The sequence below is a fragment of the Lycorma delicatula genome, chromosome 5 (assembly GCF_047948215.1).
Source record: "Lycorma delicatula isolate Av1 chromosome 5, ASM4794821v1, whole genome shotgun sequence".
Lineage (NCBI taxonomy): Eukaryota > Metazoa > Arthropoda > Insecta > Hemiptera > Fulgoridae > Lycorma > Lycorma delicatula.
In genome coordinates this window covers 60,813,196-60,830,388 of record NC_134459.1, presented here as the reverse complement: position 1 = coordinate 60,830,388, position 17,193 = coordinate 60,813,196, and the positions used below count along the sequence as shown (strand labels likewise).

Sequence of the window (17,193 nt, the reverse complement as noted above, 5' to 3'; positions counted from 1 at the left end):
TAATTAATTTTTTTATTCTGAGATTTTTAGCACTTTTCTTCTTACATTAAACTTTCATATGTTTAATTATAAAAGAAATTTTCCTAATCTTTATTTCTAACCATGTAATTATTTTACTTAAAAATTACTTTGGTCACACTGAATACTGATCCTTAATACATACCATAAGAACATTAGGAAGAGATTTATGGTTGATGTCACTTGCTTGAAAATCACTTTGCATATTATTGATTAAAATATAATAAGATCCAGCCAGATTAACTGGAAATAAGTCATTTGGTAATGACTTACCTAGAATAGGGAATACAGATTTTTATACGATGTGTAGTCTTGTTACAAATCTGTTTTATGCACTTTGGTCACACTGAATACTGATCCTTAATACATACCATAAGAACATTAGGAAGAGATTTATGGTTGATGTCACTTGCTTGAAAATCACTTTGCATATTATTGATTAAAATATAATAAGATCCAGCCAGATTAACTGGAAATAAGTCATTTGGTAATGACTTACCTAGAATAGGGAATACAGATTTTTATACGATGTGTAGTCTTGTTACAAATCTGGTTAGGGAACCATTGCTACCTAATGGTATGTGATTAGCAATATCTACCATTATGTCTAAAAATAGTTTTCCATCAAAATTTATTTTATTTATGTATTTTGTTTTTTTTTACAAGCAAATATTGGTGCTAACTATCAGGATTATATAACAACTGCAGATAGTAGTATGACTTACGATAAAGGAGTATTATTTTTGCAAGTTATTTTTACTTCTAGTTATTTTATAATGCCACAATTCAATGGAAATCATTCTATTTTTTACACCTAAAAGGAATATATAATTCTTAACCTTTTAAAATTAAATAATTAAATGTAGTTGTTTAATTTCATTTTATGTTACTTCATTTCATTATTAAGTTATTTTCATTTGAAGTATTTGATTTTTACAATGAGTGACGTACATGAATGAAGAGTTACAGTAAAATCTTGTGTTAAGCTGATTGAAGAGGAGTGTGGTAAACCACTTAGTATTCACTAAGTAAAGACTAAGTGGTTCAGACAATTTAAAAGTGGTCGAGAATCTATCAAAGATAATGCTTGTCCAAGATGGCCATAAACAGATATTTCCCACATCACCCAGATGATTTTATGAAATCAAATCAACATTTAACAATTTGTGAGATAGAAGAAATTGGAATTTTGTTGGGATTGTGTCATGTAATCCTAACCAAAAAAAAATTAGAAATCAGTCTTTGTTGGCATGTACATTTCGAAACTCTTTGATGCAAGAGTAGAAAGAGCACTTGTGTAGTAATCAGTCAGGAACTTTTGAGTTGAGAAAACATTAATGAACAAAATTATCTTATCAACAATAATAATTACCAATGTAATTATTATTACGTTGGTGAGACGTGGGTGTATGGATATGATGTGAAGTGAAAGATTTTATTTTAAATAAGAGCTTATTTACAGATTTTATCTGGTTGAATTATGTATTATTTAAATTCTAATTTTTTAGAGTGACTATTTATAAAGTCTCAGTCATGCAGTGAATATAAAAATCATCACCAAAATGTAAAATGTTCAAACACAAAGGTGATGTTGACAGTTTTTTGTGTCAAAAGCATTTTTCAGTATGTCTTTGGGAAAGACATTCAACTTGATAGTCTTTTTTGGCATCAAAAGCGTTTTTCAGTATGTCTTTGGGGAAGATATTTAACCACCACTGCTATTTAAAATTCATCAGACACTGCGAAATATCTGAAGAGATTTGAACTTTGTCATGGTAACTAATGGTTCCTCTGCTATAACAATGCATGAGCTCACACACCACTGCTAATTCATGATTTTTGTATAAAAAATTTGCTGTTCTATCCCTTGCCTGTTCTATCTATTGCTGATTTTTTTCGAAAATTAATTGCTGTTAAAGGATAAATAAAGGCAAAAAGTGCACTTTAAATGGAAGATATTGGAAAAATTGTACAGCAAGGACTGTCAGTAATTTTTTTTTTCTGAAAATTTGATTAGTTTTTGAACAAACCTGGTACAAGGTGTATCCAGGAAGTAAAGAAAGGTACATTGTATTTAGATCATAAAGAAATTATTTGTTGATAACTAGCCATCTATTGTTTGTAAGTAACTATATTTAATTTTAATCATAAAGTAGTTAATGTTTTGCAACTGATTTGAGAGATATAACTATTTAAAATTTTTTTTTAACTTTAAATTTATTTTCTCTCAGGAAAATTTTCATTTACAGTTTTCCCCTTGTTTCAGGTACATGACAGATGGTATGTTATTAAGAGAAGGAATGTCTGATCCCATGTTAGAAAATTATCAAGTTATATTACTTGATGAAGCTCATGAAAGAACACTTGCCACTGATATTCTCATGGGTGTTTTAAAAGAAGTCGCCAAACAACGACCAGATTTAAAATTGGTTATTATGTCTGCTACGTTAGATGCTGGAAAATTCCAGGTTTGTCATCATTATTATGCTGGTTTAATATTGTTGTGTATTATTATTTTATTTATAGATATATCTAATTTATTTTTATTAATATTCTTAGATTGTGTTCCATTTATAAGGGTGTTTGTATTGCAGTCTCAGGTTTAGGTAATATTTTTTCCTGAAAGTTTATATGATTTTATTTATTTTTTCCAGCAATACTTTGATAATGCGCCTTTAATGAATGTGCCAGGCCGTACACATCCTGTTGAGATCTTTTACACACAAGAACCTGAAAGAGATTACCTTGAGGCAGCAATTAGAACTGTGATTCAAATACATATGTGTGAAGAGATACCTGGTGATGTGTTGCTTTTCCTAACTGGACAAGAGGTAACAATAATTAATTTTATTAATAAACATTAATTTCCTTTGAATGATAGATACTTTTAACTTGCAGTAACTGTAAATCTTTGATCATAGCAAATAAAAATTATTGTAAACAATTAATATATTTGACCATATGGTTTTAAACAGGGAACTGCTATGGGAGAAAGTATTTATAATTACATTGATTGTTATAAATAATTATTACATTGATATTTACAGATCATTTATACTCTGTATAACAACTTTTTCTGTTTGTTTTCACCTTTGTCTGTATTATGCTTTCTCAGATATTCTATCCTTTGATAAATATAATCTATCAATATGTGTACTTTGATGGCTGTTCTTTTGCGCAATTAATCAAATTCAAAAATATTAAGTTTGACATTATTTCATAATTTTTTCCATCACCATAAAAAACGAATGAAATATTTCCTAGCTAGTGTTAAAAAATAAATTTCCGGTACCTTAAAAGAAAGCGAATAATTTTTACTGAGTTTGAATGAAAGACTACCCACTTAAAGGATTACTAGTCCTCAACCTTCTAATTATAAGTTCTACAAAGGGTATAGAGAACTGCCACTACCTTGAACAACCTCTCATATTTATCCTTTATTATATGTTTTAATGTCTTTGTGCTTTTTTCTGAGAATTCAGTATACTTGGATCAAGTAGAGCTTATTCAGTCAAATATGAGACTAATATAGCCTCAACTCTTATATGATCTTTCTGGTTCACAATTAATGTAATTTTTTAATCGGGTATGCGTATATGCGGTGCTATATTATGTATGATCAACTGCATGCAATTAGTTATGTCCAGTTCTCTCTATGGAGTCCCTAGATAATCATTCAAGACAGAACTTCATAGTTTTTCTTATTTACTCTGAACTGCTGGTTTTTTTTCATTCTTGTTATTTTGTCAAATTCATTTTCTCTAACTATCTTTACCTGTTCATTGCCTTAATCTCATTCTCATAAGAGACTTCCCTGCCTTCCATTCTGACTTTTCTATACTGTAAAAATCTTTTTGTCCCAATTATGATGTCTTGTACATTTGATGAGATAGACAGTTGATGGAAAGAATTAGATTATGTTTATCTTGTTTGCAAATGAAGGTCTACTTGGTCTGTTCATTTTCTTAATATTGTATAATCAGTTACTGCGATCAGAATTACTGTATTAGCACTATGAGCTGAAGTTATTCTCCAGAAGGTCTTTTATCTGTTTTTGATTTGATTTTCCCTAAGCAGTTTTTTTTGTTAAGCATTTATCATGTACATGAATCATATCTACACAATCATGATAGTAGGAATTTGATTATATTATGTTATGTTACATACAGCCTTTTATGATTTGTTTGATCTTGTTGAAACATTCTGTTCAATTTTATTTGTTTCTTTGTCAGAATCCACTGTATGTTACTGTATTTAAATATGTTATGGAACATATGAAAGCACTTCACTAGTCATCAATTGTATCATCAGTAAACAAAATAATAAATTAATATACAAAAGGTTATCTCCAAAGTAGACAGTTCCATTGAAAAAAAGTTTATTCTGAAAACTTTATAAATATTTTTTATTTCTCTTAAACTATATATACCTTATACTACTCTGCTGTATACAATTGTCACATGAATTAATTAATATATTGTTGCGATACACTAGCTTCAATATACCTTTGTCATATTCTTCTGCTGCCAGTCCATTTAGCCATTGATTAACAGCATTTTTAAGTTGCCACCTGCGAATTGCTTACAGCTCAAAACTTTTTTCAGTTTCCCAAACAAATTTAATCAGAAGGAGCTAAGTCCAGCCTATATGGTGGATGATGGTAAATTCCCCATCCAAATATTTTCAGTAAATCATGTGTTGGATCTGCAACATGGGGACGTGCATTATCATGCAGTAGGATGATGTCTTTCGTCACAGATTTTGAATGGCGCGCCGTAACTTACATAGAGTTTTGCAGTAGGCTTCTGCATTTATAGTCATGTCATGTGGCATGAAATCAATCAGCAGTATGGTAAACCAATCCCAAAAGACTGTGACCATTAGTTTGCATCCAAGTGGCTGTGGCTTGACCTTTGTTGGTCTGGTTGGTAATTGAGGATGACACTATTCACTTGACTACTGTTTTCTCTCTGGCGTGTAATATGAAATCCATGTTTCATCGCCGGTAATAATTGAATTTAGGAACTCATCACCTTTTTCTATATAGTGAACAAAAATTTCAAAGCAGATCCCATTCAGTTTTTTTGTGATGTTCCAATAACATGTGTGGCACTAACATGCACAAACCTTTCTGAAGCCTAAATGGTCATGAACAATGCGACCAATAACAGCTCTTGAAACATCAGGAAAAAGAAAGGCCAGGTCGGAAATTGTTGAGCGAAAATCTTCTGATTTCATCATCAACGTGTTTCAACAAGTCCTCTGTGATTATGGAGGGCCTCCCCGAACGTTCTTCATGATGCACATTAATTCTGTTATTTCTAAACCTTTCACACCATTTTCGGACATTTCTTTCCTTCATTACGTTATCACTATACACAGCAACCAACTGCTTATGAATTTCAGCTGACGTAATGTTTTGATGGTTTAAAAAACCTATGACTCCACGTATTTCACAGTCGGCAGCAACATAGATTTTCCTGTTCATTTTATAACATAATAACTCACACGTAATGAAAGATACTATGACGTGACAACTTACAGATAATGCAGTGTATACATTACTAGCATGGCCATGAACGACACAGGTTCACCACTCTTGAGAGAAATTTCCTAACAGTCTTTACTTTAGAGATATCCCTTGTAGTATTTTAATATTTTCATTTACAATATTAAAACAAAAAATAACAGAAATGTTGCTGCTTACTTAAGTTTTACGGATTTGTATAATTAATGTGTAATGTATGCATAATTAATGAATAGTTTTTTATTTTTTTTAACTCCAGGAAATTGAAGAAGCTTGCAAACGTATTAAAAGGGAAATAGATAATTTAGGTCCTGAAGTCGGTGAACTGAAGTGTATCCCACTGTATTCTACATTACCACCAAATCTACAGCAACGTATATTTGAACCAGCTCCACCAAATAAACCAAATGGTGCTATTGGTCGTAAAGTAGTAGTTTCAACCAATATTGCTGAGACATCACTTACAATAGATGGTGTTGTATTTGTAATTGATCCTGGTTTCGCTAAACAAAAGGTAAATAAAAACAGTTAAAAATTGTTTTTTTATTCATTTGTTAGAAATTTTGAGATCTTATTTATTTTATTTTTTTTGTATTATTAGGTGTATAATCCTCGTATCAGAGTAGAATCATTACTGGTTTCTCCTATCAGTAAGGCTTCAGCTCAACAAAGAGCTGGTCGTGCCGGCAGAACTAGACCTGGGAAGTGCTTTAGGTTAGTATACATCATTTGATTAATAACCAAATGATTAACTGTCTATTTAATTAACCTACATTCATGAAGGCTGTAGCAATTTTATTTCTACTTATTATTAATAAAATTGTATACACAATATTACTATTAATTTAAATAAGAGGTATTCTGATGTTTCATTTCATTGCCATTTGAATAATAGAAAATTGTAAATTATGTAATATAGTGTGAAAAATTTAAACAAGCACAAAATTACCACTGTAGAAAACAATTTAAGCACACTTAAAAAAAATATAAAAAATTATAACAGTAACAGATAATTTATTTTAATTCTTGTGGTAACAACAGGTTGAAATCCAATTGCAGATACATAACTGTTCTATCACGGAGGTCAGCAAATTGTGAATAGTAAAACCATGAAAAGCAAGACCCTCCAATATTGAAGAAGAAAAATAAGTTAATGTATTAACTTAATTTGTTTCATCACTTAAACAATGATTTAAATTGCACTCGCTTGTGAAAAAAATTATTTAGGCCTAAATTAAAAGTAAAAAAATGACCTATTTGATTTTGACACATTTGAAAAAATTTGTAGATTTCCTTGGTTTTTAATAGTACTTAATTTTTCATTTCTTTGTAACCAATCATTTATAACCAATATTAATTTAACCATTATCATTATTTATTATTTAATCAATCATTATTTGCAGCCATTTCCAGCATTTATTAGATAAGAATATCTATCTCGTGAAGCAGAATTTTTTTAGTGAGCATGCTTAAAAACAGATTTAATTGTTTATATATTGGTCAACCAATATATATCAGGATTTTGCACATACAGATACAATTTTTAATAAAATTTCTGCAGTAGCAGATAACAAGCTTTCTCAGTGAATAATATCAAAGTAATTTTTGCCAGTACCCAAATCAGTAAATTAACAAGAATTAAAATCTAATGCTGTATTTAAATTTTAAACTATAAACAAAAGTAAGACCTGACTTAACATTTTGAATCATTGATTTATTTGACAGTTATAACAGTGATTCAAAAAAAAAGTTTGAAAATTAAAATTGTAAGGCTAGTGAGCGTAAATTACCGTGAATAAAGTGAGCTATTGAGCGTTAAACCTTGAATATAATGTATTCACAAATTACTATTTTTAAAAGTACGTATAAATCTTTTTTAAACAAATTTATATGTTGTTTTTTATTTATTTCATTTTAGATTATATACAGAAAAAGCATATAAAAATGAGATGCAAGATAATACATATCCAGAAATTTTGCGATCGAATTTGGGTTCAGTAGTTTTACAGCTTAAGAAGCTTGGAATTGATGATCTTGTACATTTTGATTTCATGGATCCACCAGGTTTGTCAAGCTTTATTTACAGTATTGAAATGTTTATTTAGTAATAAAAAGATAAAAATTATAGCATTGTATATTACTTAAAATTATTTAATTTATTAAAAGCTTTTATTTAACTCGCTTTAGGAATAATCAAATCTTGCAACTGCTATTATATCTTTTGATCTATCGTATGAAAATCAATGAAATTTGATACACGTATGTAACTTCGATGACAATACAGTACTACGGTGTCGGAATTTGATATGACCCACCCCCACACACTACCCCTACGCTAAATTGATAACATTAATAAAAAAGGAAACAAATTAGAAAAACCCTCTAAAAAGTAAAAAATAAGAATTTTAAATCAAATTGAGAATTTTAAACAAAAAAATATAATATATTAAAAAATATAAAAATGCACTGAAAAGTAAAAAATAAATTACATAAATATCTAATAAATAAAAAATAAATAAATGTAGTAATTATTAAATTTTAAAATTAAAAGTAATGAAAATATTTGCAAGATTGAATTGTGTTATCTGACTGTAAATATTAAAACAGTTTTAAGTGAGTAGCTGTCTCTTAATTAGAATACTATTTGAAATAAAAACTGTGTATGTAAGTGCATTTTGGAAATTCATTCTGTGGATGTGATATTAAATTGATGAAAGTAGTTGTTTAACAAGACAAACATGTAGAGTGAAGTGCTTCTTGTAGCATTTTTCATTGAGCAATAAGTATTGTTACTTATCAACAACCAAGCCTACCAAAATTTTTTGACTTAATATAAGTAGATTTAAATAAAAGTGGACTTAAATAAAACTATTCATCATAAAACATAAAGCCTCTTTTCAGAGTATATTTAGGTTAATGTCAAAGTTGATATGGTATAAGTTTATGTGATACTGTTGTAACTTGTCAGAGTGTCACACTTGACACTCTGACACTCCATACTTGGAGTGTCAGTTCATCAGAAATATTATCACATGAACATTTAGACATGTTAATTTTAAAGTAGGACCCCTACGAAACTGAATATAACCTAAAATTTTCTGCTCAAAGTAAAAAAGCAATCCCCAAAAGAATAAAAAAAGTACTAAAAATAAACATTTACTAACAGTAAAATACACATAATTTTATTAAAATGTGATTTATGAAAAGAATCTGATAATTATTTTATTTTAGAAACTAAAGTATCATCACTTGAGGCTTGAAGAATCTACACATTTTGTTTTTGTTCATTCCCTTAAAAAACAAATATTCTTCAAAATTCTAAAAAAAAAAAAAAATACTATTACTTTTCAATCCAGATTAAAGCAAATTAACATTTTTGTATATAATAATCAGCAATACAGTCTTCTGGTAATTATCCTCTATACATTTAAAGCGGGTGGTACAATATTTTCTGATGTAGAAGTTTATAAGAAAAGTTATTTTTATGTTTAGAGTAAATTTTGCAAGATCTGTTTATAAAACTGCTCCTTAATGTAAATTATTAATGAAAACCAACACTAGGTAGTAGTCCAACCTGCGTAGATAGAAAGCTGGTTGTGCACAATCATTCAATTATAACTTTTTGTAGCTTGTAAACCTTGAAGAAATATTGATAGCAATGACGTTTCATTATAATCATCATCTCTGAACTACTAATGCATTGTATGAGGCAGTTAAGGCTAGAGTAGTAGTTAGTAATTTTGTGTTAATTACTGCAAGACTTTGGCAAAGAAATAAGTAAGGTAAAAAGCTAATTATAAAAAATTAATATTAAATTTAGTGAACAGAAGACAGCAGTGGTAAACTTTGTCAAAGTAATTTCATTGGCTGGAAATTTTACAAAAATGCAGTTGAGCACTTTGAGAATATTAACAAGGATGTTGTTGAATCTCTGTAACGATAATGGAACAATAACAATGTGCGTGAGGTTATCTCTAAAGTAAAGACAATTTCATTGTAAAAAGATTTATTCTGAAAACCTCATAAATATTTTTTATTTTCTTAAACTATGTACCGTACACTACTTCTCTAGATAATTGCCACATATCGTAGTAATACGAAGTAATTTTGATGGTTTAAAAAACGTTTGACTTCACGTATTTCACAGTCAGCAGCAGCAGCAGCATAATTTTCCCATTCATTTTATAATGTAATAACTCATACATAATCAAAGATACGACAACTTACAAACAACAATGCAGTGTGTACGTTACTAGCATGGCCTGAATGACACAGGTTCGCCAACCCTAAGAAGAAAAATTTCCTAGCGGTCTTTACTTTAGAGATATCACTCGTATTTCAGACACCTTTGTGGCTTATTTCAGTGGCATTCATCATTTATGGATTTGGACTCAGACTTTTTAAACACATTACATTTCTGAACTAGATACCATGCTGTTGAAAAAGCAGTGGTAGGTTAACCTCATACTAAAAGAAATAATTACTATTAAAGTATAGCTACATAGGCTACTTTTGCATAATAGCTTACTTTTTATTGACCGACCCTGGACAAGAGTTGCTGACAACCCAGTGTAAATTTAAATTAAATTAATGAAGTGATAAAATGTAAATTGTTATTTTTAAAAGCTTATTGCTGTATTCTTTTTTAATTTACCACAAGTCTGTTGAAAGTATTCTTAAATGTTATTAATTTGTTAAATATGTTCTATTTTTTCAGCCCCTGAAACATTAATGAGAGCTCTTGAATTGCTCAATTACTTAGCTGCACTCGATGATGATGGAAATTTAACTGATCTTGGTGCTGTTATGGCTGAATTTCCACTTGATCCTCAGTTAGCGAAATTATTGATTGCCAGCTGTTCTCTGAATTGCTCTAACGAGATATTGTCCATCACTGCGATGCTGTCAGGTAGTCCTATAGCATACCTAAGTTCCATGCAGTCAATTGCTCCATTGCCTTAATGTGCCATCTTATTTAATTATTTTAAAGTGGTTATCTGTTAGCTGCTTTTTTTTAAAATTAAGAATAGTAATTTGCTTAAATTAACCAGTGTCAGTTTATTTAATAAGTATTTTTAGTTTACTCAGTGAACTAATAAGATTGCTTAGTTAAGCTCTGATTCTTTTAATCTTCCATTTACATATTACAGTTATTTCTTGTTGTTAGTTCATTATTATAATACTTGAAAAGTAATTCTACCAGCTCTTTTATTCATTGAAAAAACAATAATTTTTCGCATGAATTATATTTCTGTTTCTTAATATTTTTTTTTTATTTACTCCTTTCTTTATTGAAGGTTGTGCCACATTGACTTTTCTTATCCTAGGTAACTAATTCTTTTATGGGCATAAATAACTGAATTCATTATTTTCCTTAAAATTGTAAATATTCAGTATTGTACAATAGTATGAAATTAATGTATTGTATAATAGCATTCAAACGCAGGTGTTATTTAGTAAAAGGTAACTTGATATAGAAAAAAATCATACCTGTACAACTTGTGAATATCTAGTATTTAATATGTTATCCCTTATTCTTAATCATTTCGTGTACATGATTTGGCATCAATTCAATAGGTGTACCACACTTTTTTTTCATCATGTAACTGTACTAATATAATTGTTCAGGTCATTTTTGACTATTGCCCAAAGATTTTCAATTTGGTTTACATCTGGGGAGTTGTCTGGCCACTGGAACACATTAATGTTTCGTTCTTCAAAATGTTTTTTCCATTTTGAAAGTATGGCATGATGTCAAATCTTGTTGGAACATTCCGTTGCCTTGTGGGAATTTGTTTTGAACTTATCATAAGCGTTTTCTTCAGAATCGTGATATATCCATCACTTTCTAATATACTATTTAAATATAATATCTACTAGAAGTAATGAGCAAGGGGGGTCTTCAAATGTGAAACAGGCCCAAAACATTTTTTCTGGGGATGTTTAACTAATTGTTTAATATGAGCCGGTGATGTATTTTCATCTGATGCTTTTCAAATTTCTGGAACCTTTCTCTAAACATAAAAAAAAGTTACTCATTAGAAAACATAGCATTTTTCCAGTCTTCTTCGGTCCAGTTAGCATCTGCCTTGGCTTGCAAAAATCTTTTTCTGCACATTGCTGGTGTTTAAAAGCTGCTTTTTACTTGGTTGATGAGCTTTCCATCCAGCTGCAAGAAATCAGTGTCTAACAGTAGTCACATGCAAATCTGTTCCACTGACTGCTAATTCTCATTTTAACTCCACAGCAGATAATTTTGGATCACTTTACTTTTTCTCATTAATAACCAAAGTAGTTTTTCTTTTTTTCTTTAAATTGTTTTAAAATAGATTTGCTGTCCCTAGTCCAACACATTTTGAAGCTATTGTCATTGTATCATAGTGGTATGCTCAGAAAGAGCAAAGGTTTTCAAACACTTTCTTGGAGTTATGTCCATTATTATATATTCAAGACACAAAAAATATGAAAGTATGATTTTGAAATATAAAATGAAATAAACTTTCACAAAACACTATTTATAACATGAAAATTTGCTAAACAATCGTAAGAACAATAACCTCACATTATACAGACGACTTAGAGAATGGGTATAGTCAACTTATGTAGCCACAACTTAGAAATAAAAAAAAAATTCCCTGTGTTTGGATTATCTTGCATGCTACATGTGCAGATGCAATCTTAAAATCTAAAACTGTCATTTTGATAGGTTTCTTTGCTTTGGGTGTCTATTGAGGTTAATGTTGGTGCTAGAATTTCCTCCTTTATACTAACTTTTTTAGAATTCAGCAGGTATATGTTGAAAATCATAATAATTATATGCCACAAAACAAAACTGATACTGGTTATATCAATTGGAGGTGTATTATGATTTAGGCAATGTTAATTTGAATGGATGCAATTTTAACGATTGAGAAAAGTCAAATTTAAGCTTAGAATGGTGCTCACCTTGCTACATTTCTTATTACAATAATGTATCCTTTTCTAATCTAATTGACCCCACTTTAAGAGTAATGTTTAATTAGGATAACATTATTCATTTTGATTAAAATTATGTAGAAATGCTGGTTATTTTGTAAGTTTTCCTAATTTTTAATACGCTTCAATATAAATAACATACTACTTAAATTTAGGTGGGATGCAGTTTGCAGTGTTTTTGGCTAGATTCTGTGAAGTTCTATCAGTAAAGCTTAATGCAGGGCACATTTTATGATTTGGAGAATGTATAGGTAATGTTCAGCACTGCAAATTAGAACTCAATATTTTTAAAATCTTAATCAGTATATTTTTACTAATTAGTATGCTCCAGTTGTTTGTTGTGCCTTGGTTGGAAGACTGTAAAATGTAAGTGATTTTCAACAGGGTGAAATTTAATCATAAAATTGGAGATTAGATGCCTAAACCTGTTTTGATATGCAACTTTTCAAGGATGCTTGATTGGACAAGGTGGTCCAATGTATGGATGGCTACTGTGCTCTCCTTACAAAACTCCAAATAAATCTGAGGTTTTGTCAGATATACATTGTACACACTAGTAATAAAAAATAAGATGTTTAAAGTAAAGATTATTGCATATGCCATGACCATCTCTTCATGATTAATATTATTGGTAAGGTCTGAACAGTTAAACTTGCCCACCGGAAGATCTATTGATATTATATGAAACATGTGATGAGATGTAAAAAAAAGGCCACATCTCAACATTATGTACAAATATATGAGTTTGTATAACACAGTTATTTTAATTTTAAAATAATATTTCTGTTAAATAATCTAATCTGAAATATTTATTCCAACATCATGTATTTATAATCTTTGTCTTCCCTTATAGTTTGTAGATAATATGTGATCCACCAACCTAGTTCTACTAAAAAAAAAACTTTCTTCTAATTCACCGTAAAGCATCTTATATTTAAAAATTTATGAACATTCTAAGTTATGTAATTTAACTTCAAGGTTAAATGTTTTATCATTCTTTCTTCTAGCTTTTCATGCTGTGTATTGTAAAGTGCCTGCTTTAAGTGAATACATTTCAAAATATCTTTGATTCCTTAACTTTATTTATTAGTAGAAATTATTCACCGTGAAAACTCTATGATTTTGATGGTGGACCTTAAACATCTTTTAATGCATTTTGTAACTCATACATTTTTTTATTTTTTTTATTTTCTGAAAAAGACATTTGAAGTAAGTTTTTTATTTGCTGTTAGTTTTATTATTGTCAGAACAATTTTCAGAGTGCACCTTAAAACAGCTGCTACTGTTGGATAAAACTAGAATTCATTTATCCCTTTCCAAAGATCTCTTTGCTCTCTTCCCAAGAAGTTTGTAAAATCCTAGGGGAAAACTTAGTTTCTAATGAATTATATTAAAAATATTTCAGAGGTTTGAAAGTGGGAATGGTGTTTCATCTTCATAATCTTTCAGTTCATTTGTTTTATTTTCTTATTAAAATTCATTAAATTTTCCTAGAAATTTATGTATTGTTTTTCAATTATTTGTACCAGATCTAAAGAGGGTTCTTATTCTATTTTCCCACGTATATGCAATAAAAAAATGTACGAGGTTGCATCTTCATATGATTGATGATATGGTCATGAAGGTATATGATTATACTGATTATTTTTGGTGTAATTATTTATACCTTTTATGTTGTATAGAATTTTAACAGACGATTCTTCTAATGACATAAGAAGAGTAATAGCAGGTTACTAATTGTTAATTAAGAATAAGTATATACAAGTTTTATATTGAATCTGTTGCAGGATTTTTACATTTATATTTGTGTTATTGTGGTATTTTTTTTGTGTTTGGAGAATATAAAATTGTTACTGTATTGAGTAAATACATACCGTATTAAAAGGTATACAGTAATAACTGAATTTCGAATAACATTTTTTTTGTTATTTATCATTTTGGGCAAGTTTGTTTTTTTTTCTCAGAGTGATATAATTTTATTTCATCATTTAGATCTTTGCATTATTGTTAATTTAAGTGAACAAAAATTGAAATTTACATAGTCTGAGCATTCAGAAATTCCTGGAATTTAGTATAAATCTTCATTAACAATGATTTATAGACATTTTATCAATTTTAAAGTAGGTTTTAAAAGCATTTTATCACATGTAGATGCATGTCAGTAATATATTTAACCCATTCAGTAATTTTTCATGTATATACAAACAGCGCAACAAATCTTGATGCTTGGTGCCGCAGCAGCAACTCCTGTTCTTTTTAGCATTACATTTGCTTCATTTTCTAACAGCAAATGGTCCTTCTTAAGATATATTGTGGTGTTTATATTGGATGACAGTACACAATTTTTTTGAACAATATTACATTTTTAATTTATATATATATATATATATAAGTTGTCATAGTTAGGCTCACTGAAAATTTTTAATTAGTATCCAACCATTTCCTACAGAAAAAATTTCTTATGCGTTTTCAAAATTGTAAACATGACAAGAATTAGAGGCACTACTGTGAAACAGGGTATTGTACAATAGTAGGCCTATGTATAAAATTATAAAACACGAATCAAAATGTATTATTTTCATTGAGTGACAGATATTCAAAAATTAATGCAAGATAATGATTAAATACACTAAATAATGAAATTGGAAATTACAGCTAATTAAAGAGTGTGAACATCATCCACTTTGCAAGAAATATTCAAATTTCTGAGGTTGCTGTCATCAGAATCATCATCGTAATCATGTAATGATCACTGTCACTTTCGCTGCCTGTAATGAAATGTGCCAGTAATGTGTTTTTGTTGCATATGTTCAGTTTTGTTTCCTTAACTTTATCACAATACACCTTCCAATCTTTTTCATTAATTTCGGTCACTGTATTTTCACATAGCCTTTGAACATCTTTGATATCAAAAGTTAAGTTATGACTTCCTATGTATCCTTTAACTTCTGACCACCCACCTCAATAGGATTTAAATCCAGGTGGTGTGAAGTTAATCTTAAGATTGTACCTTTTTTTTTTGTGAAATTTCATTAAACACATAGACAGTAAACTTTACCCTGTTTGCTTTTATCTATTTGTACAGTAGTGATTTTAGCATTGAGGAAGAATGAAGAACAGAATGCTTCTGCAACTACTTCATCATATCTTTTCTTGAGTTCATCATATCTCTCTTTTCTTGATTTTTCTATAACAGCATTGTTATAGGGTTTGTTGTCAAAAAAATTATCACAGAATTATTGGGAAGGTTTCGAATTAAAATCTGATTCCATTTTAAATAATTATCTGCTTTCATTTGACCTCTGTAATCGCCCTTTTTAATTCCTTGTATGAAGTAAAGGAAGTATTGTAATCATGAAAAATTTCAAATTTCAACAGAGATATCCATTTTGACCATCCCTGAATCAATTTTGACTAGTTTTGGCTTGATGTCTGTATGTTAAGTATGTATCGCATAACTCAAAAACAATTACCCATAGAATGTTGAAATGTTGGCTTTAGGACTGTTGTAACATCTAGCTGTGCACCACTGCTTTTGATTGATTGCAATTGACTTTATCAAAAATGTCCAAAAAACCCAAAATCCAAACAATTTTGATTTTGGACTTTTTCTCAACTGCAGTGATAAGCCCTTATTGAGAGCTTTTTAATGACATAAGTGGTACTTAATTTCTTTGGCTGCAGAGTTATAGCCATATTAAAATTTGATTAATGAAATATTTGAATCTTGACGGGAGTACTGAGAATAGGTGGGTGTTGAAATTTCACAAATGTGAAGCTGGTAAAGTGACTATTGAGGATGTACCTTGCAGCAGACGACCAGTTACTGTGACTGATCAAGCAATTGGGTTACCGTAAAATCTGTGCACGATGGGTACCACGCAAATTGGGAGACAAATACACAAGCAGCGTCAAGTGGAATGTTGCAAAGAACTTTTACAGCATTCGTGCTGAAACAAACTACTTCCTTTTCAATATTGTGACCAGGGATGAGAGTTGGGTACATCATTACGACCTGGAAAAAAAAGGCAAAACATGAAATACAGACGAATCGCCAAAATTCAAAACTCAAGCCTCAGTGAAGAAACTCCTTTTGACAATGTTTTGGGATGCCAAACACATTTACATGACTGAATATCTGGAACATGGGATGACTGTGAACTTTGAATGGTACATTGAGACGTTAAGGCACCTCAGATGATGAGTATGTCACGTTCGAAAGACCACCATGCCCATAATCTTGCAACATGACAATGCGTATAGCCTCTGTTTGAGCCTATTCCACATCCACCTATTCACCGGATTTGGCTTCGTGTGACTTCCACTCCTTCCTCGTCTCAAAGGTAATCATTACACCACTGACGATTAGGTGAAGGAAGCTGTGGCCACTTGGATTTGAGAAAGACCACCAGAATTTTCCAGTGATGGAATGCAAAAACTTGCCACATTGGGAAAAGTTTATCTTTGTAAAGGGGATTATACTGAAAAATAAATACTGCATTTTGTAGCTAAGATATTGTACTTTTATTCATTTTTTATTTCATTCCAGTATTTCTTCATTCCCATACTACGCATAAATGTGCAAAATTTATCAGCTGAGCCTCATAAATTTTGATATGGCAGTTTGATATACATAAACCTTATGTCATGTCACTCAGCGAGGACCTTCCTGT

At 29.8% G+C, this 17,193-nt stretch overlaps 1 protein-coding gene across 2 annotated transcripts in view; it reads left to right on the top strand.

The window, feature by feature from the left end:
• The window catches only part of Dhx15 (DEAH-box helicase 15), a 45,243-nt gene that overhangs the window by 15,426 nt on the left and 12,624 nt on the right, over positions 1-17,193 (top strand). For both annotated transcript variants that reach the window (XR_012756469.1, XM_075366243.1), the window contains exons 4-9: positions 2,285-2,486; positions 2,673-2,849; positions 5,805-6,059; positions 6,147-6,259; positions 7,464-7,609; positions 10,263-10,454. Coding sequence is in view for 1 of the 2 variants with exons in the window: in XM_075366243.1 (XP_075222358.1) it covers positions 2,285-2,486; positions 2,673-2,849; positions 5,805-6,059; positions 6,147-6,259; positions 7,464-7,609; positions 10,263-10,454 (1,085 nt within the window). In the remaining variant the exon portion in view is untranslated. The remainder of the gene's footprint in view (positions 1-2,284; positions 2,487-2,672; positions 2,850-5,804; positions 6,060-6,146; positions 6,260-7,463; positions 7,610-10,262; positions 10,455-17,193) is intronic.